The 20,901-nt window shown below is 59.5% G+C and overlaps 1 protein-coding gene across 5 annotated transcripts in view; it reads right to left on the bottom strand.

Annotated features, from left to right (window-relative positions):
- ADAP1 (ArfGAP with dual PH domains 1) overlaps positions 1 to 20,901 on the bottom strand; it is a 72,634-nt gene that overhangs the window by 18,417 nt on the left and 33,316 nt on the right. For all 5 annotated transcript variants that reach the window (XM_027612665.2, XM_027612662.2, XM_027612664.2 and 2 more), the window contains exons 2-4: positions 9,850 to 9,980; positions 5,454 to 5,545; positions 181 to 263 (exon numbers count right to left, since the gene is read on the bottom strand). In XM_027612665.2, coding sequence (XP_027468466.1) covers positions 181 to 263; positions 5,454 to 5,542 — 172 coding nt within the window. In that variant the 5' untranslated portion in view covers positions 5,543 to 5,545; positions 9,850 to 9,980. The remainder of the gene's footprint in view (positions 1 to 180; positions 264 to 5,453; positions 5,546 to 9,849; positions 9,981 to 20,901) is intronic.

The raw sequence follows: 20,901 nt of genomic DNA, 5'->3' as shown, positions 1-20,901 counted from the left end.
CACGGGACGACTGAGCACCAGGCCACCCAGCTCAGGGTCAGGAGGACCGGACACGGGCCCAGACCAATTAGCCGGCCCTCCAGATTCGAAATGAGCCTGGCAGTGCCGGGAGAGGTACAGGGACCAGGGCGGAGAGACAGAGAGACAGAGGGGGACGGAGGCACAGAGACGGGGCCTTACCTGCGGAGTAGGGCTCCTGCTTGTCAGGGTGGGTGAACTCCTGCCGCTCGTACTTGGCCCGGATCCACTGCTCACGCAGGAGTCTGGGAGGAGAGAACGTGCCGTGCTGGGCCGCACCACAGGGCTCACAGAGGCTCCTGGCGCCCCGGGGGCACGAGGCCCCTGAAAGAACGCGTGCCCGCCTCCGGAAGGCAGGGCTGAAGGGCCGCCAGCTTTGATTTTTTAAAATCATTTGCTAATCAGATAGTTTTACCACTAATACTTCCCCTTAAAAAAAAAATTAGCTCTGGGGCGCCTGGGTGGCTCAGTCGGTTGGGCGTCCGACTCTTGATTTCAGCTCAGGTCTTGGTCTCAGGGTCATGGGATCGAGTCCTGACATCAGGCTCTGCGCTCAGCAGAGATTCTCTCCCTCCGCCCCTCCCCCTGCTCGTGCTCTAAAATAAATAGATAAATCTTTGAAAAACAAATTAGCTCTAGGGGCACTTGGCTGGCTGAGTCGCTGGAGCGAGTGACTCTTGATCTAGGGGTTGTGAGTTCGAGCCCCCCCGTGGGGTGTAGAGTTTACTAAAGAAAATGAACTTAAAAAAAATTAGCTCTAATTCACGTACCATCAAATGCGGCCACGGAAAGCGTCAAATACACAGGTTCACAGTCCCTCTCAAGGATGTACCGCCATCACCGCAGAGAGGACACCCTTGACCCGGGCCCAACCACGGTCCACTGCCGTGTGGATTGGCCTGTGCCGACGTGGCATCGGGCAGTGCATGTCATGTGGCCTTCTGCGATGGGCTTTGCGCACAGAGCAGTGTCTGAGGTTCACCCTCGAGGTGGCGTGTACCAGTCCGTGCTTTGTGTCTTCCCGTGGCTGAGTAACATCCCCTCCCCTCACCCCCGACTGCCAGGAAGGTGGCCCCAGCAAGCAGCAGAGGGGGCGTCTGCCCGGCCACAGAGCAGGGCTGCTCTGTGCTGGCCCCCACGGTCCCCCACCGGCTGGGCAGCACATGCCTCTGACGGCTCCCACCCCCTGCACACTCGGGCAAGATACCAGCTCCTCATCCTCCGAGCCCTGCACCTCGGCAGACACTGGGGCTCGGCCCTGGCCTCCCATCACTGCCGCTGCCCTGACCCAGGCCACCCCCACGGTCTGCTCTCCCAGAGCCGCTCAGAGCCCTCTGTGGCCCACCTGCCTCCGTTCTTCGGTGCTCACAAGACCCTCGTTGAACCCCAGCTCGGCCTGTGACCCCTCCCCATCCCTCCCGCCCCACCTCTGCACCCACCGGCAGCCCCCAGCCCCTCCACTTCCAGCTGTCACAGCTGTCCCAACACCCGACCCTGAGGGCAGCCACAGCCTCCATTTCTACTTCCGAGTCACGTCAGCTTGGCTGGCACCACGGCGGAGATCGCTCAACCCCTCGGGAGGGGCCGTCCGGCTCTGGACGACACACACCCAGGTGAGTCTGGGACCCAGCACGGCCCTCGGGCTTGGGGGCTCCCCCCACCAATGCAGCAGACAGGGGCCCTCAGGCCTCGTGCTGGGCCCGTGAGGCCAAACCAGGCTCTAGGGGCCCAGCTCTGCGGGTGTGCACGTGGTCCTGGGGCCGCCCGTAACCCCCGGTCCACGAGGCCTCTGAAAGCCACCGGGATTTAGGGTCTCCCAGGTGCAGAGGCCAGGCCAGGGGCAGGCAGGCAGGCAGGCAGGGCCGGCTCCTTCTGCAGAACCAGGCCCCCCTCGGGCATCCTCGGCCTCTGCCCCTCTCCGCACAGACCCTCCCCTGGGTCCCAGTGCCTCCTCTTCTGAAGATACTTGCCATCCCACCTCTGCCACCCAAAACCCACGAGCCCTTATTCCAGGCCCTTCGTGTCATCTGCAAAGACCCTGTTCCCAGATAAGGGCCCTGCACAGGTCCTGGGGTTCGGACCTGACCTGCCTTTTGGGGGACATCATTCAACTCCCGACAGGGTGGAGCTGTAGGACCCCGGGGAGCCAGCTCCCCTCCTGCACCTGCTTCTCTGTAACATGGGAACGCCATGCCTGGCTGCTCCGACGTGTGCGAGCCAGGGCCTGGTGTGTCAATGGGACGCAGACAGCTAACAGCCATCCCGTGGCCTCATCTGCACCCCATCACGCAGGGCACCCACGAGGTCCCAGACCACAGCCTCTGCATGGACGCTGGCCCCCGAGCCTCCACCCGGGCCTGGCACAGAGGATCCCAGCGGCAGCAGGAGGAGGAAGCCTGGGCACCAGGGGAGTCCCCACCCTGCCGGACAGCCCGATCCCAAACCACTCGGTCACCAGGGGCCCCGACACAGACAGGGTGCCGCAGTACGGGACCCTGACCTCCTGAGACCACCTGGCCCAGGCTCCTCCACCAGGGAAAACCAGGGTCAGAGGGGGGTCCCACTGTCCACCGAGCCCCATGATGAGGGAGGCCCAAACCCCCAGTGGACACTGCTCTTGAAACCTAAGACCCGCCCCGTGTTCCCGAGAGCTTAGGGGAAACAGGCTTCACCGCCTGCCCCCCAAGTGCCAGGGCCCTCGGAGTCAATCTGGGTCCCCTCAACCCAGAGCAGATGCAGAGCCGGGACATGTGCAGGACTGGCCGCCTGGAGCTGGGGGGGCGGGGGGTGGCCAGGTGAGTGCGGCGACCACCGCCCCTGCGCGCCGCAGACCCCCCACCCTGCCCAGCCCTGGAGTTGCCCTGCTCTGACCCCCAGGGCCTGCCTCCCCCATTTCCACAGCCCGTCGGGGGCACCCCAGTGCCAGGCAGGCGGCGGACCCCTCCCCCCCCCCCCGAGCCTGGCGGAGAACCTCCAGTGGGAGTGTGGCTGCTTGCTGGCTACCATGTCAGGTGCTGGCGGCTGACCACCGTTCCCGACAGCCCTCCTGCCCCCGGCTCCGTCAGCCTCTGAGTCCCATGCTCTAGGACACTCTGCGAGAGGTTGAGGCCTGGGCTTTCCCTCCTGGGGAGGTGACTGCCCTTGGTGCCTCAGTTTCCCCTTCCACAGGGTGGGCAGCTCCCCCAGGCATTGTCTTTCCCTTCCTTTGTACCATGGGGAACCTGAGGATACACCCTCCTCACGGTGGTGAGCCCCTGGCCCAGCACGGCCGCCATCCACACCCGCTTGCCCTCTGAACTCCCCGAAGCAAACCAAGACCTCCTATCGTTTATCTGCCTGATTTCTGAGGCTCTTATGGATTGAATTACACCCACCACCCCTAAAAATACGTGGGAGTCCTAACCCCCAGCACCTTGCAGATGAGCCCCATTCTGGAAGGAAGATGGTTGTGAGTTAACAAGTTACCATGCGTCAGGCTGGAGTGGAGGCACCCCCAGAGAGAGGACCCAGACAGACACAGGGTGGCCATGTCCAAGCCCAGGAGGGGGCTCAGGAGACGAGCCCTGCACACCTGGACCGCCAGCCTCCGGGAGGTGAGACGGTGAAGTTCTGTTGTGTGAGCCAACCCAGCTGGGGTTTTGCCCCCCGCCCCCCGCCCCAGCAAGCCGGCACAGAGCCCCATCCAGCTGGGAACCCTGCTCGCCAAGGGCTTGGGGGCGCCTTCGGGCTCCAGCCTCCCCCGGCCCGGGCCCCTGAGAAGGAAGCAGGGGGGCTGGCTTGCAGCAGAAGCAAAACCGAGAGGACCTCTGCTGACTTACTTCCCGTGGTGGCAGGACCAAGCCCGAGGGCAGCGGGGCGGAACCAGGAAGGGGGCCCAGGTCCCCACCTCTGAGCCACCACCTGACACGAACATGACCTTTGTCCCCAGGCCTTCTGAGCACCGCTCCTCATGGGCTCGCCCGTGGGCCCCGAGCCCCACAGACGGGAGGCCGTGGAGGGGCCACACACCCCCTGGTTTTGTCCTCAGGACACCCGGGGGTCCTCCCTGGAGGCTGCTGCAGCCCCCAGCTCTAAAAGTGCCCATCTTGGGGGGGGCTGCACCCTACAGTTTACAAAGGGATTCAAACCACGCCTCCCACCACGCATGGCACTCCTCGGTGAGCTCGGAATGTCAGCCACCACAGCTCGCTGGCCTTGCAGCCGCCCAGTCACAGCTCCCTGGGCGGGGCTCGGACCCCACCCTGCAGGCATCCGCACCCTCCTGGGCCTCAGGGGCTTGGCCTGGGCAGACCTGAGTGCCTACTGAGTGTGGGGACGGTGGCAGGCTCAGCTCCCGCAAACCTTCACCTAGCAGAGGCTTCTGGAAGGCGAGGCCTGCCCAGGGTCCCCTTGCTCCCTCCTGGGCTCCCTCCTGGGCTGCCCAGTCACCCGGAGAGGCCCTGACCGCACAGCCCCTATACAGCACAGGGATGGTCTCTGCGAGCATGTCTCAGGGACCAGGACGCAGAGGAAGCTGCTGGGCGTCCTGGCCAGGACACGGCCTGTGAGCCAGGCTGTCCCTTGTCATCCACTCTGAAGGGAGATACAGGGCATGCCTGCAGCCGAGGTGATAAAATCGTGTCTCAGCAACAGTTGCCCGGCCTCACTGATTCATACCGAGACGGCCAGGCAGGGCCTCAGGCTGCAGATTCCCCCCTGGGCCCAGAAGTGGCCGGTGGTGGGGCGAGTCTCAGGATGTGACCCGGTACCTGCACCGGGGTGGGTCCCTGGCAAGGCGTCCTGACCCCGGAGACCCTGTGGCCATCAGCAGCACCTCCCCGGCCTGGGAGGCAGGTGGCCAGGTCCTCAGGCAGGTGGCCGGGACCGGGAATTCCCAGCATCAAGCCCATATCCCAGGTTCTGGTTGCAGCTCATCTGCTGGGATCTGTGTCTCTCACTCAACCCCTCTGGGCCCCAGGAGCACCCTTGTCCAAAGAGGGCCATTTATCTCCGTGGCTGAAGCTGTGGCGGAGCCACCGTGGACACTGGCCAGCAGAGGCAGGGCAGCCGGGGGGACTGAGTAACACCTAAGGGGCCAGTCCTGTGCTGGGGGCACAGAGGGATGAGGCATCCTGGGGGGGCGACACCCAGGGAGGGAGGGGGTTCAGGGAGGTCTAGAAGTGCTGGGAGACAGGGAGCCGGGCCAGGGGTGGGTGGACGCTGCCCTGAGCTGCTCAGCACCCTCCTCCGACCGCCGGGGGGGCACATGAGGCCCTGGAGACCCCTGCTGGGACCCACAGCGAGGGCCCGACTGCCCGCCCTCCAGCCACCGGCCACCCCCCCACTGCCCGGCTCCGGGGGCCCGGCCGCCCTCCCCAGCTCCCGGGTGGCAGCCACCGCCCCGCCTGGTGGCTCCTCCTGATGCCAGCCCCCGACAGATCCCCCCTGTGACTTACTGACAGTCAGAAAACGTGGGCCGGTAGTAGAAGGGAGGCACTTTGGACTCGTACGTGTCCCTCGCAGCGTCGTTCCCATGGGAGGCCATGAACTGCAGAGGGAGGACAGGGTCAGTGCTCCTGGAGGCCGAGGCCTAGGGCAGGGGCCGCCTGACCCCAGAGCCCTGGCGTCCCCAGCCCCTCCTGTCTCAGGGAAAGCAGTTTGCAATGGCCACAGGGACGCACCCCCAGTTCTGCCAGGGGCCCTGGAGAGGGTGGGCTGGGCCCTCTTCACATCCCCCGGGGCTGCAGAGCTGCTCCCTCCGCCCAAGCTGTCCCGTCCCTGCCTCACGCAAGGCCCGCTCTCTACTCATCTGACCCATGCCCAGCAGGCAGTCCCCGAGTACTGGGCACAGTGAGGGCCCCGAGATGGAGACTGGCCCGGGGAAGCAAGGTCTATGTTCCCCTTGAGGCGGACAGATGGTGGGAGTCAGGAACCTGGAGCAGATACTACACAGGCAGCGGGGGAACAGCGGGTGCAAAGGCCCTGGGGTCAGTGCCAGGTGTATTGGAAGAGATGCCTCCAGCTAGGCTTGTGCAGGGGAGCAGGGAGGGGACCAGCGGCGCCTGACGCACGGTGGCCTCGAGGACAAGGAGAGTGGAGGGGATTCCTTTTGCACCAATCCTGCCTCCTTCTGACCCCCGCCGCCACCCACCAAGAGAAAGCCTTTCTTCCAAACCCACTGAACTTTGAGGACCATCAGGCCATGACCATGGCCAACCCAAGTGGGTCAACTGGAAAAAATCACCAACAATAAGACACTTCAGCAAAAAGCTGGTACCAAATTAGAATTCCAAAATCAGTTGCTTTTCTATCTAAAACCTCAATCAAGAACTTGGCAAAATACTGAAGAGCCAGCCTCATGAGAAATGCTCAAAGTCTCCACAAAGACAGAACGTCCACGCCCCTGAGGGATGCTCAAGAAATCTTGCACAGAGACACACACTCAGAAGGGTAGACACACGCCGCCTCCTGATGTCGATCTATGTTGTTTTAGAAGTTGTCAAAAAAGTATTTTTTGAAGCTAGCAATGATTCTAAAGTTCATTTTAAAATTAACAAGCAAAAATGCTCTAGAAAATTCTGCAAATACTCTTCCTACCAGATATTAAAACCTGTTACTGACCAGAGAGCCAAATCAATGCAACCAATAAAAGGTCCAGAAATAGATCCAGTAAGATCTAATACTTCATATCGGATTTAATGCACATCTCCGATCGACGGGGGGATGCCCGTTAGCTGCCCATCACTGGGAGCAGGAAACGGGGAAACCAGCATAGAAAAAGCACAGCTGGACTCAACCTTTTAGCCATATAAGCTCCAACTGAATTAAAGATGTGATTTCCAAAATTAAACAGTAAAAGTAGTAGCTAGAAACTACGGTATAATTTTAAAAAATGATTTTAGGAAAATACGGGAGGAAATCTTTGTGACTTTGGATTAAGAAATGGCTTCGTAGGCGTGATCCCAAAAGCACAAACAACAAAAGAAAAAAAAAATGGAACTTCATCAAAGTTAAAAACTTCTGTGCTTCCAAGGACACCGTCAAGGGCGTGCAAACGTTAGGCTGAATGAGAGAAGCTGGACAGTAATTCCAGAGTGCGTGGCTGTCTTCGCAAAAGGTGGCCCCAAGGGGCAGATGCCCAGAGGCAGGACGCAGACGGGTGGCCGCGGAGGCGGGGGGGGGGATGGGCCCCGGGGCTCCTCTGAGGTGCTGGGAAGACTTGGAACCAAACACAGGTGGGGGCTGCCCAACCCCGTGAATGTGATAAATGCCACTGGGCTGTTCACTAAAATGGTGGGTTTATGTGACTTTCACCTCAGTAATAAAAAACATACACATATCGCTCCTTCAGAATATAAACTGCACGTTTAGCATTGCAAACATTTTATTTAAAAAGGAAAGTTAAGGGGCGCCTGGGTAGCTCAGTCAGTTAAGCGGTTGCCTTCGGCTCAGGTCATGATCCCAGGGTCCTGGGATCAAGCCCCACATCGGGCTCCCTGCTCAGCGGGGAGTCTGCTTCTCCCTCTGCCCCTCCCCCCTCTTGTTCTCTCTCTCTCTCACTTCCTCTCTCTCAAATAAATGAATAAAGTCTTTAAAAAAAAAAAAAAAAAAAGGAAGGTTAAAAGATAACCCGCAGGAGAAAAACTATTTGCAAATACCGTATCTGATGAGGGACTCAAGTCCAGAATATATAAAGGACTCTGAATATGTGCTCCTAGCTCAGGAATAAAAAGACAACCCGTTTTGAAAATCGGTAAGGGATCTGAATGGACAGGTTTCCGAAGAACACACACGAACGGCCAACAATGAAAAGATGCTCCCCGCCGCTAATCACTGGGGAAACACGAGTCAGGCCCACAGCAGGCGCCCAGCTTGCACCTGTGAGGGAGGCTGGACTCAGACACTGGCCATGGGAAGTGCTGCGGGGGCCGGGACCGCCCTGCATGGCAGCAGGCACGTGGCCCTGTTCCAGGCAGTCCGGACAGAGCCACGCCACTCCGTCTAGGAGAAAGGCCGCTTCTGTCCACACACGAGCTTGCCCAGGACTGTTCCCAGCAGCATTATTCATAAGAGCGGGAAAATGAGATGACCCAAGCGTCCACCGACGGATGGGCGGGTGTGTCAGCTGAATGTGGTCTGTCCACACAGCAGGAATTACTCCGCAGCAGAGGGGCGTGTGGCCGAGACACCTGCCACCACACGGGTAAAGCCGGGACACGTGGTGCTCCGCAGGGGGCAGGGGCCACAGAGGCCGCGGGGCGGGGGTGGGGGGGCGGTGGGTAGTGACAAGACCCTTCCAGAAGACTCGCATCCATCGGGACGGAAAGCACACCTTCCGGCTTCCAGCGGGGGCTGGGCGGCGGTTGTTGGGTGGGGGGTCTGTGAGGGGCTCATTTGGGGAAAATACTCCAAGATCAGACAGCGGGGATGGCTGTACAGCCGCGCGGTGGAGTGAAGCCTCCCGCGGGCGGGCTACATGGTTTGCGAATTCTACCTCCGTGACGCCCTGATGAGTCAAACCAGCCTGGGGCAGCGCAGGCCCATCGAAATACCCTAGAACCCCGAAAACCACAGAAGACTGATACGTTTGACTACATCAAAGTAAACAAGTTTCCACTGCAAAATCCACCACGAGCCAAGTCAAAAGACAACCCAGAAAAACCGTCTCCTACTACCACCTCGAAGGGTTAAATCCCCAAATAGAGACGAAAACGAGAAAGCGAAACAGCCAACTCCGCCCCAGCGAGGGGCCAAGGGCGCTCAGGGAAAGCCACAGACCCTAAACCGTGGCACAAGATGCTCAGTGTCATCAAGACACAGAAATGCCCCATGACGGCCCCACAGGGACATGGCAGAGGAGAAACACGGGGACCGGTGTGCAGGGATGCGGCAAAGGCTCTCACACAGGGCGGGGGGGTCTGGGGGGGAGGCACAGAAGCCGCTGGGGTGGGAGATTGCAGTCACGTGGTCTTGGACTCTGTGGCCTTGGACCCCACACTCCCACGTGCGGGGACAGGCTTCCTGGAGCTGCTGCGGTCCTGAGGGGCACAGGTGCGCCTGCCTGGCGGTCACTGAACCTCCAGGCGCCTGGTCCCATAGATCAGGATTCTCCGCAGGAGGGCTTACTCCGTGTTCACCGGGAGGACGGAGGGCCCCACGCTCAGGGCACCTCCGAGGAGACAGAGCGGCCGGCCGGGGGCCTGGGCCCCCCCCCGTCACGCGCTCCCTGCATGCACACAGCCTCAGGGAGCGTCCCGGTGCTCGTTGGCAGATGTAGAACAAGGTCCCTCCGCTCACTGGACGTCATCCTCTCATAAAAAGGAGAAAAGCCCAGACACGCACTAGAACGCAGGCGACCCTGGACTCGTGGTGCTTGGTGAAAGAAGCCAGACACCAAGGCCCCCCAGTGCCCAATCCCTTCCATGGACATGCCCACAGTGGGCACATCTGTGGGGACGCAGAGCAGATGAGCGTCCCTCCGGCCACATTCGGGACAGCTAAGGCATGGCTTTCTCAGGGGTGAAATGTCCTACAAGGGACCTTGGTGACGGTGGCCCGTGAACGCACCGAGGGCTGCTGAGTGGTGTGTGCAGACTGGTGACCTGGGGGCCAAGGGCACAGGGGCACGTCTCACCCCTCCTGGCCCCCTCCCCCGCCCCTCCCCTCACCCCTCTGCCCCTCACCCCCACCCCAGGTCAGCATTGGCCCCAGTCAAGAGCCTGGAGCACCAGGGGTAAAGGGACCCCCGGGGTGTCTGACCTGGGGGGCCAGGCCGAGGGCACCCAGTGAGCAGCAGGACTGCAGGGTCTCCTCCCTGCCCACCGCCACCCCCATCCGCTCGCAGGCCCATACCTCCACTTGGGCCTCCTCCCAGGCATCCAGCCGGACGGACTTCACCTTGCTGACCTGGGGGATATTCCGGTGGATTCCGGAGCAGCTCAGACAGATGAACACCCCCAGGGTGTAGGAAGCCCAGTCGGGATCTGGAAAGCAAAGGCCAGACGCTCAGGGAGGCTCCGCCCCAGGGAATCAGCGCGGCTGGGACTCTCTCTGGCCTCAGTCTCCCCATCTGTGCAAAAGGAGGCTGGCAAGGAGACCCCTGAAACTCACAGGCTCATGTCTCATGGGCTCGTGTCCCACGCGAGGTCTCTCCTGCCCGCCACAGGTAAGCAGCCCCACCCCTGACGTCCCAGCTGCTCGGCGGACACCCAAGTAGACAACCCGTGGCCACGGGAGACGTGCTAGACGATGATATGCGATCAGCGCCACGTGTGTCAGGCGTGACAGGGATGCTGGCTTGGCCACGCGCTCAGACACGCCTTGATGTCTCGCTCACCCGCCAAGTGCAACAGGAACACGTGTGTGCACGTGTGTGTGCAGCAATGTGCAGAGTGCTGACGGCCACGTGACCCCACTGGGGGTGCAGGTCCAGGTGGAAGCGCATTCGCAACTTCTCATATTGAACCGGGCAAGCGGTGGAATGTGGCACTTAACAAACTGGGGACTGGTGGCAGCTCCAGTGTTGTTCCTTGTGTTCTGTGCACCCCGTGCTAGTAACCGAGTGTGGGGGCTGGGGGCCAAAGGAGGCAAGCACCTTCCACTTGTAAGGAAAGCTTCTCCTACATCAGTGTGGTTTAAATCTGGTTTAAATCCAGACACCAGAGGCCCAGAGCCCCTCCTCAGACACCGAAGGCTGGACCACAGACCCACAGCACTGTGCTAGAAGTGTTTGCAGGGTGTGTGCATGTGTGAGTGTGTGAGTGGGCAGCTGCGGGTGTGCATGTGTGAGTGTGAGTGGGCAAGTGCGGGTGTGCACGTGTGAGTGTGTGAGTGGGCAGGTGCGGGTGTGCACGTGTGAGTGGGCAGGTGTGGGTGTGCATGTGTGAGTGTGAGTGGGCAGGTGCGGGTGTGCACGTGTGAGTGTGTGAGTGGGCAGGTGCGGGTGTGCACGTGAGTGTGAGTGGGCAGGTGTGGGTGTGCACGTGTGTGAGTGGGCAGGTGCGGGTGTGCACGTGTGAGTGTGTGAGTGGGCAGCTGCGCGTGTGCACGTGTGAGTGTGTGAGTGGGCAGGTGCGGGTGTGCACGTGTGTGAGTGGGCAGGTGCGGGTGTGCATGTGTGAGTGGGCAGGTGCAGGTGTGCACGTGTGAGTGTGTGAGTGGGCAGGTGCGGGTGTGCACGTGTGAGTGGGCAGGTGCGGCTGTGGGGGGCTGGTGCAGCAGGCACCTCTGGTTCCTGGACCAAGGACCCAGCAGCCCTGGCCCTGGGATGTCTGGCCCTGGCCCCAGACTCACAGCTGCCCGAGGGCACTGGCCATGCCTTGGGCCCAAGCCTCCCTCCCTGCCTGTTTGGGGAGACAAGCTCCGGCTTACTGTGAGATCCGAGAGGGACATGGGGGGCCGGCGGGCTGAGCAGTTGAGCACAGGGTTCTGGTGGTTACAGGCCTTGCTCACTTTCCAAACCTGACAACCAAGCTCACAGCATCCCCGTCCCCAAGGTGCCTCTGAGGCGTGCGACCTGCTCTAGGGTCTAGCAGAGGAAGTGGAGGCCAGGGAGGCAGATCGCTTCCAATGGCCCCGAGAATAGAGAAGTTTCGGGAGAAAAACAGCCATGTCATCGCTAGGGCCCCGCAGAGCCACACAGATGACTGTCCGTGGGGGCTGGCGATCCTCCCAGCCATCACCTCCAACTTTGCCTCGATGCTTATTTATGGGGTGGGGGTGGCTGGTGCAGGAGGGGACTCCTGGTGAGTCTGGGGGGCTGGGGAATGGGGAAGTGAGCCCACGCGCAGACACGGGCTCCTGGCCGGGAAGCTGGAGGCTGGCACTCTGATACCAACGGGGGCCCCAGGCCCCCACCTCCTCCCTGTCCGGGGCTTGGCTGACATCAGCCTTCCCCACTGGGGCCAGTGAGGGGTGCAGCCCAGAGAGCCTGAGGCCTCAGAGCCTCGGTTCTGGGGGCCTTACCCCACTCAGAAGAGCTGTGAGCAGAGGGGCAAGGCAGGCCACCAGCCCACCCACCCATCCTCCCAGACATCCCCTCTGTCCACCCCTGGCCCCCTGCCATTCCCCCCATGGCCCCCCACGGCCCCTTTGCCTGCTCCGCCCACAGCCACTGGCCCCGGAAGCCAAGAGCATCACATCAGCTTTCTGTTTGGAACCTTCCGGGGACTTTTCACCACCTCTCCTGGCTCCTCCCCGGGCACTGCTCCAGCCCCCGAATGCCTGGGCAGCCCCTCCCTCCCACATCTCAGTGCAAATGTCACCCTCACGGGGCCCCTGGCCACCAGCAGGGGGCACCCTCATGGGTCCTGCATCATAATGCCCTTCTCGGGTCTTCACACCATCTGCCGGGCCGGCGCTGACTTTCTTTGCCTGTTTACCCAGCACTGCCTGTCTCGACCCCTAGAATGTAAATGGGTCAGGCGCCTGACGTGCTTTGGGCCCTCTCCCAGCAGCCCGGTCCCCAGATGTCCACACAGCCACGTCCCTGAGCTCCCCCACCCCGCCCATGGCTTGGGGGACACTGAGGGACAGGCCACCACCCTGCTGCCCTGAGCACTGACCCGGGGAGGTGTCTTGGCCACAGGGCTTGACCGCAGCCAGAAGCCAGGCCTCCAACGTACTGGGGTCCGCACAGCAGGCAGGCCAGGCATGCAGGGGACCCAGAGAGTGGGCAGCAGGGGAGATCGGGTGGGGAGAAGGCCACATGCCCCAGCTCTGTGCCTCCCTGAGGGCTGGGTGGGGGTCAGAGGGCCAAAGACCCCCCCCTCTAGCCCACGCGTGCTCAGCAGCAGACAGAAGACCCCCACACGTGACCCAAGTTTCCACAGGAACCTGGGGATGCAGAGAACATGCAGAGAACAGGACAAGGGTCCGCGGCTCTGCATGAACCAACCTTCCACCTCTGTCCCCTACTCTCAGAAGACACTCCCTGCATTTTGGTAGCATTCTCCAGAAACTGCCAAGGGGGCACACCGAAGCCCCTGGTACTCCCCCCTGCCAGGCCCCTGCCCCACGCGCCCCTGTCCTGTGGCCACAGCCCACCCTCGGCAGCCTGCCTGAATGCCTGGGCGCACCCACCCTCCTTGGGCCCCAGGAGCCGCTCCCTCTTCCTGAAAATGCTGCCCCACCAGGAAGTGAGCCACTCCTCTGGTCTGAGAGAACACGAGCAGGGAGGACCCACGTGGGCCAGCCGCACCGGGTCCCACCCCCTCCCCACCCTTCCTAGCTGTGTGTCCCAAGGCGAATTACTTAACTGCTCTGTGTCTCAGTTTCTCCTCTGCAAAACAGACAGCATTCCATCAAGGACTGCGAGACCATTCATACACAGACAGCAGGGGGCCGGCCTGGTACGCAGAGTGCCCAGATTACGCAGGTCGTTACAGAGCAGCATGCACAGCCTGTCCTGGGGGATCACTAACAGCTTCCCCGGCCACCCTCAGCCATGTCCCGGTTCAGACACTCATCTCCTCAGCCCCCCTGAACACGGGTCTGTGGCAGAGACCACTGGGGCTCTCGAGCAACCGTCTCTCTCTTCCTCCCTGGGGTCACAGGGCACGACACTTCCCAGCCTCCTGGAATGTGATCAGAGGGACCCATGTCCCTCCAGGCCTGGCTGACGGCCACCACCCGCCCATGGTGGTCTGTGGTGTCCCCAGCCTCAGCTGACGGGGGGCGGGGGGGAGACTGAAAAGGGGGGGAGGGGAGGAGGCCCCTGAGTCATTGTCTGGAGCAGAGAGGCCCCAGAGAGCTGGGACCAGGCACCTCTGCAAAACACTGTTTGAACAAGTAACAAGTCCTGTCTCTGAGATGTGGGGCTATTTGTTACAGCCGCTGGGCTTCCTAACAGTCTGTCTCCCCACTCACTGTGGGCTTCTCGAGGACATCAGTCCCCCAGGACCCAGCACAGAACCTAGCCAAAACAAGGGGCTCAAGGGCTTGTGATGAATGAACGACCAAATAGCCCTACGTCTGCAGAGTCCCCACTTCCCAAGAGAGAGCCAAGGCCTTCTCCCCCTGCACCGACACACATTCGCCGAGGGATGTGCGGCACGGGAGCGGTGTCGTGCGGAGCACAGCGGCTTTGTGGGGCAGAACCGCGTGGCAAGGGTGGCACGCGGTTTATAGTTAAGAGCTGTCGCGGTGGACCAAACCACGGCCCAGAAAGGGGAGAGACCCAGTTCCCCCAGTGGGCTCTGTCTTCCCCAGAAACGTCCACCAAAGCTGCTCAGTCAACAGTTGTGCACAGAGTGCCCAGTCTTGGGCAAGGAGCAGCCCTCTAGGCCTCACCCTCCTCCTCTGTGAAATGGGACAATAATGGCGACGTGCAAAATAAGCCCAACTGGGAAAGTCACTGGGGTGCAGGGGAGACCCCACTTCTCACCACTCGCTGACGTCTGCTCTGGACCTCTGGCCCAGGCCTCTCTCCGCACAGCCTTCATTGACTCGTGTGGAAATCCTGAGATCGGCTGAGCAAAGACCACCAAACACCCCTGCTCAGCCATCCTCCATCCTTAGACACAGGCTCTGGGACAAGGCTGTCTCTGTCCTGGCCTGGAACACCTGTTTACAGAACAGGGATTAAGCAGGGATTGGCAAACCGTGGCCCTCAGGCCTGTTTCTGTAAATAAAGTTTTATTGGCACACAGCCACGCCCATCATTTACATTTTTGGCCCTGGCAGCTTCTGCACTACAAGGGCAGGGTTTGAGTGGTTGTGACGGAGAAGGTGTAGCCAGCAGAGCCTGAAATATTTACTATCTGCTCCAAGCCCTGTGTCAGGGGGAAAAAGGGTGAGACAGACGTGAGCCCAAGGAGGGCATGTGATCGGAAGGGGGAGCGTACAACCACCACTGATAATCATCTCTCTGACAACAAGGCTCCTAGGCAGAAGGAGAGGCTATAAACCTGCCTGACATCCTGCCGTGGGCCCCAGGACCCACTGGGACCCACACTTGAAGGCTGTTTGACCCCAGCCTGCCCATCCAGTGGGGGTGTGGGGCGATACGCATGCACGCCCTCAATCATAACTCAAGCAGCTGCTTCCAAGGAGGGCTCAAGGGAGCCTGAAATTAAGAAATGGAGACACTAGGCAACACAAAGTTATCGCTTGTGCCTTATTAAAGAAGCTTTGGTGGTGGAACCCCGTTACACATTGCGAGAATGTGAAAGGCCGACATGACCAAGTGATGAGGATGAGAGGGGCTCGCAAATGGCACCAGCAAGAGTACAAGTTGGTTCGACTCCCTTTGGGAAACCGCGTGGCAGCTGCTCACATAACTAAACATCTCTGTCCCGTAAACCAGCAATTCTACTCCTCGGTATTTACCAAAGTGAAATGAAAACATGTCCACAAAAAGATTTGCATACCCAATAACATACAAAGAAGACAAAAACATGACCAACAGCGATTTATACCGGAATGCAAAGCTGGCTTCATGTTTGAAAATCCACGTAATTTGCCATATTTACAGATTAAAAAAGAAAAACCGTATGACTGTGTCAATATATTCTGAAGAAGCACATGATAAAATGTACCATCTTGGTAAAAATTCTCAGAAAACTAGGAATAGCGGGGGACTTTCCCAACTTGATATACAGCATCTGTGAAATCACTGACCTCATACCTAATGGAGAAAGACTGAATGCTTTCCCCTAAAATCAGGACCAAGACAGGAATGTCTGTTGTGATGACTTCTATTCAAAAACTGAAGTGGCGATTCTAGTCAGTGCAATAAGGCAATAACAGAAATAAAAAGGTGGGGCGCCTGGGTGGCTCAGTCGTTAAGCATCTGCCTTCAGCTCAGGTCATGATCCCAGGGTCCTGGGATGGAGCCCCGCATCGGGCTCCCTGCTCAGCCGGAGCCTGCTTCTCCCTCTCCCACTCCCCCTGCTTGTGTTCCCTCTCTTGCTGTGTCTCTCTCTGTCAAATAAATAAAATCTTAAAAGAAAAAAAGAAGTAAGAAGCTTCTAGATTGGAAAGGAAGAAATAAAACCTCTTTTATTCATATACAACATGATTATCAACGTAGAAAATCTGATGGATTCTACAAAAACACTACTATAAATAATAAGGCTGCAGGATATAAGACAAATATACAAAAATCAATTATATTCACATATATATCAGCAATAAGCAGCTGGAAACTGAACATTTAAAAATACCGTTCACATTCTGGAGATTGTTGCACAACAATGTGAATATTTTAAATGCTACTCAACTATACTTAAAAGAGGGTAAAATAGTAAATTTTACGTTATATATATTTTCAAATATATATATATATTTGAAAAGTTAAAAACACCATTTACAATTGCAGAAAAAAATGAAATACCTAGGGGTAAATATGACAAACAGTACACTGAACACTACAAAATCGTGCTGAGATACATCACAGACCCCCCAAATATGTAGTGAAAGATATGATTTTCATGGGTTGGAAGACTCGATATCATGAAGATGTAAATTCTCTCTAAATTAATCTAGAGATTCAACGTAATCCCAATCAGAATTCCAGCAGGATTTTTAGAAAATTTTTTAAAGATTTTATTTATTTATTTGACAGCGAGAGACACAGCGAGAGAGGGAACACAAGCAGGGGCAGAGGCAGAGGGAGAAGCAGGCTTCCCGCCGAGCGGGGAGCCCAATGCGGGGCTCGATCCCAGGGTCCTGGGACCACAACCTGAGCCGAAGGCAGATGCCCAACAGCTGAGCCGCCCAGGTGCCCCTCCAGCAGGATTTTTAAAATATAAATTAACAAACTGATTCTAAAATTCATATGCAAATGCAGGGGACCTAGAGTAACTAAAACAACCCTGAAAAAGGATAAAAACAGAGGACTAACCACTACTTGGTTTTAGAATTTATCGTAAAGTTATAGTTCTCAAGACTGCGTGGTATTGGCATAGAAACGAGGAGATCAATGGCCCAGAACAGACCCACACGTGTTACTGACGAAGGTGTAAAGGCAATTTAGTGGAGAAAGAATCATCTTTCAGCACATGGTGCCGGAACAGTTGGATACCATCTGCAAACACATTAAAGTTCAATCCGTGTCTCGTGCCATGTACAAAAAGTCATTCAAAATGCATCATCGCGCCAAATGTAAAACCTAGAGCTATAAACCTTCCAAAAGAAATCTTTGTGACTGTGGGTTAGGCAAAGCCTTTTTGGCCACAGAAAATTGAAAAAATTAAATAAATAAGATAGCTTCATCGGAATTTTAAGAAAAGATCTGCTCTTTGAAGGATGCTGGTTGAGACAAATTAACACTGGGAGAATTTGCAAAGGCAAATCGTGTATCTGATAAAGGACATGAATCCAAAGTGCACAAAGGACTGTTCAAACCAAGTAATAAGAGTACACAAACATCTCGGTGACGAGAAGAGGCGGAGGGAAATGTGTCTCCGCAGAAGGGATGGGGGCGCAGGGCGGCCAAGGCCCCACGAGCCCGCACTCCTCCTCCCCACCCCCTGGCAGGCTTAGAAGGGGTGCATTTTATTGTGTGTGAATCACACCTCCATAAAGGTGAATCTAAGAATGCAGTGGGTGTTTCTAGGGCCCCAGCCAACCCCCAGAGACTGGAGAAGCAGAAAATCAGGGCCTCTCACCCTGGTGCAGCCTGCTCTGCGGGGTCAGCAGGAACCCGCTTTCTCTATGAGATACGCCCTCCCTCCCTCCCTCTCCCAGACCCGGCAGCCACGCTCTCCCAAAGGCTACATCCGGCAGGCACCCGGGAGCCATGTCAGCCAATCCAGGGGCCTGGCCTTGGAGAAGGAAGCAGGAATGTTCCGGGCATCCTCCAGAGCCTCCCTGGCCGTCCCGTCGACCTCCCCACACCCCCTGGGGGCTAATGACTGAGCACTGTATGGAGCCTGGTCCCACAGCTCCATCCGAGGCAGATCCTGCTGTTCGTTACTGCCCTTCCACACGATGAGGCAAATAAGGCCCAAGGTGGGTCAGACACTTGCCCGAGGTCACCCAGTGGCAGACTGGAGCGGACCAGCCCTGGGCTCCCGGAGCCCGCGCTCCCCGCCCTGAGCTACTTTCCTTCACAGGTTTGACACAGGCAGGCGCCAGGCAGGGGAGGGAGAAGGGGGTCCTGGGGGTGGAGGCGGTCTCCCAGCTGGGCATCTGGCCAGGCCCACAGGCAAGACCACTGCTCACGGGTGGTCACTGTGATCCCCAGCTGCCGGCAGGGCTCCCCAGCACCTCCTGACACCCAAGAGTCAGCTGACCTCACACTTAGGCTCTGAGCCTTCCAGCGGAAGAGGAGGGGGATCCCTCGCCCTGTCCCACAGAGAAGCTGCATTGCAGCGAGGCGAAGGCCACCAGGAGAGGCGGGGTGCCGGGGAAGCGCCGGCAGGAGGGGGCCTGGGCTGGACCACCAGGAAGGAAAGAGTAGAAGCTCAGGCAGCTGTGCGCTCCGGCAGTGTCTGCAGCAGGGCTGGATCAAGCAAGCGGGACGCTTTGACCTCACGCGCCCAGCGTGCCTCCCCCAAAGCTCAGGCTAATGGTTCCGCAGCATTTGGTCTGGGTGCCATCTGCCCAGCAAAGATCTGCCGCAAACGTCACCTCTCTGGGATCGCACAGGATGCCGCTGAGCAACTCGGCCGGCCTGCGTGACGCACCTGCACACCGAGTGCGCGGCCCACGGAGGGAGATCCTACAAGATGGAGGCGTGGGGTAGCAGCCTCCCCCGGGGGCCAGCCAGCCAGGAACACGGTCCTGCTGCCCTCAGACTCAGCCACCCTAGAGGGCCCTGTCCGAGCACCCCACACCCGAAAAAGTGCCCTGGGGCCTGGGGTGGCTTTTCAATCGAGAGCCCTGATTTTAAAGAAGGATGCTCACTCCGACAGGGCAGTTCTTGAAGAGACTGAGCAGCAGTTTAAGACTCCCGGGCTCCCGGAGAGGGAGCCCCTGGCCCCGGCAAGCCCCCGAGGGCGGAGTGCCAGCAAGCTGGTCCCACGCTGGCGCCCACCTGGCGCCCCAGGGCAGCCCCAGCACCCCTGTAGGAATCAGGAGCATGTGACTCCCTGACTCCCCGACTCCCCGGATTCCAAACCCCACCCTCCTCCCTAAGAAAGCCTCCGGGCAGAATCTCAGGAGGGCCACCCTGACCCTATAGGCAAGGACCTCCGGAGTGGGTCTGTGTGCACACTCAGGCGGTGGGAGGACACGGACGGCTGGACAGAGGCAGGCAGGAGGTCCCCAAGAGAGGAGGGACAGAGCTGATGCTTTCACAGTCCAGGTGGCCAGGCTGGACCAGGTGGCCAGGCTGGACCTGGAGGCTCAGCCGGGTCTGCCCACCTGCACAAACGCCCACAGCCCCACATCGGAGCCCAGAAAGAGGCTCCAGGTATGAGGTGTCTGCATGTCTACATAAGCCTCACACTCTGAAGCTTAGAGCCCCTCCAGGGCAGGAGGGCCGCGGGCTGGGGTACCCCAGCACCAGGACCCCTTTAGCCCAGGCAGGAGGGCCCCACACCCCACTCCAGGCTCTGCTCCGGCCACACCCCTTCCCCACCACGCAGGGAGCCATCCGGAGCCTGCCCATCCTCTCTCTGGGCACCAGGGACTCGGGGATTCCTCGCCCAGTAGCCTGGAGTAGGCCTCCAGGGCCTGTGTCCCCCCAGCACAGACCACACCCCAGGGCATGTGCTGGTCTGCATGGACGTGCTGCAGACAGAGGCGAGGGCAGCAGAGAGGTGCTGGGCCTGAGTCTGCATCTCTACTCCTGCCCCAGCCCCACGACCACACCAGGCTGCCCGGCACACCTCCAGGCCACAGCCTCGCCCTCCGTGCGGTGGGGTGACATCACCTGCCGACCCGGACAAACTATGCCCCAGGCCACCAGCCTTCTCCCAGCTCCTCCCAGACACCCCTTCCTCTTCCTACCCCCTCCCCTGCCTCCCAGGGCTGTCACTGCCTTCCCTTCTCCCCAGCCCCCCCCTCCCCGGCACTGCTCTGCTCCTCCCCACTTCTCCCTCCCCACTGCTCTGCCTTCTCCCCAGGGGCCTGGAGGTGAGTCAACCCCGCACCATGAGCAGAGGCGAGGCATCTCGGCAGGTGAGACACATCCTGGGGCTGGGCTGGGCTGAGCAGGTAGCGTCACCGCCCCCCCACCAGAGCCCAGCTGGGGAGGAGAGCGCAGGCATGGAGGTGTGGGTCTGGCAGGGCCCTGTGGCCGGCTCCCGAGACGTCTGCCCGTCCCACACTGAGGCCCAGGAGTGAGGAGGGCACAGGTGGGGGGTGAGGGGTGGTTTGGGGCCTCCCGGCTGCCCTTTCTGGTTTCTGTTCTCAAAACCTCCAACACACTAAGCGCTGTGCTATTTGCTCGACCCTCCTTCTCCCTGCCGGAACCTAAGCTGCAGGGGGCGGGCATGTTTGCTTTCACACACCCTGTGGACGCACCGAAGAGGGGGCCATCTATGGATCTACGGAGCAGGCGCTCAGTGAGCCCCTGGAGGAGGGAGGCTCGCACCTTCCCATTTCTCCCCACCCAGTGGGGAACTCAGCCTTCCCCCGGGACCCTCCCCTCCCGCCTGGCCCACAATCCCTTCCCTCCCCTGGACCAGCCCATTCAGCGCACCTGTTGCCAGATTTCAGCGTCCCTCTCCTGACCCCCAGTACCTTCCAGCCCCTGCCCGTGTACGCCCCTCCATCCCCCAACCCCTGTCACAGACTCCACTGGCCTGCAGGTGCTGCACTGGGTCCTTCCCCCTGAAAGTCCCCCCCCCCGCCCACCTCCAGGCTCCGGGGAGACCCCTCTCATCTCCTCTTCTGGTTGTAAAAACCGTATTTGGGAACTGAGTGCCTGTGCTGGTCACACGGCACTGGGAATGTTCTAAACGCCCCTGGGCTGTTGGGTTTTGATGGTCAATGTTATGTTATGTGAATTTCACC

Source organism: Zalophus californianus, chromosome 10, assembly GCF_009762305.2.
Source record: "Zalophus californianus isolate mZalCal1 chromosome 10, mZalCal1.pri.v2, whole genome shotgun sequence".
In the NCBI taxonomy this organism is placed as follows: Eukaryota; Metazoa; Chordata; class Mammalia; order Carnivora; family Otariidae; genus Zalophus; species Zalophus californianus.
The sequence above is the reverse complement of the archived record's forward strand: the minus strand, read 5'-3'. Positions and strand labels throughout refer to the sequence as shown.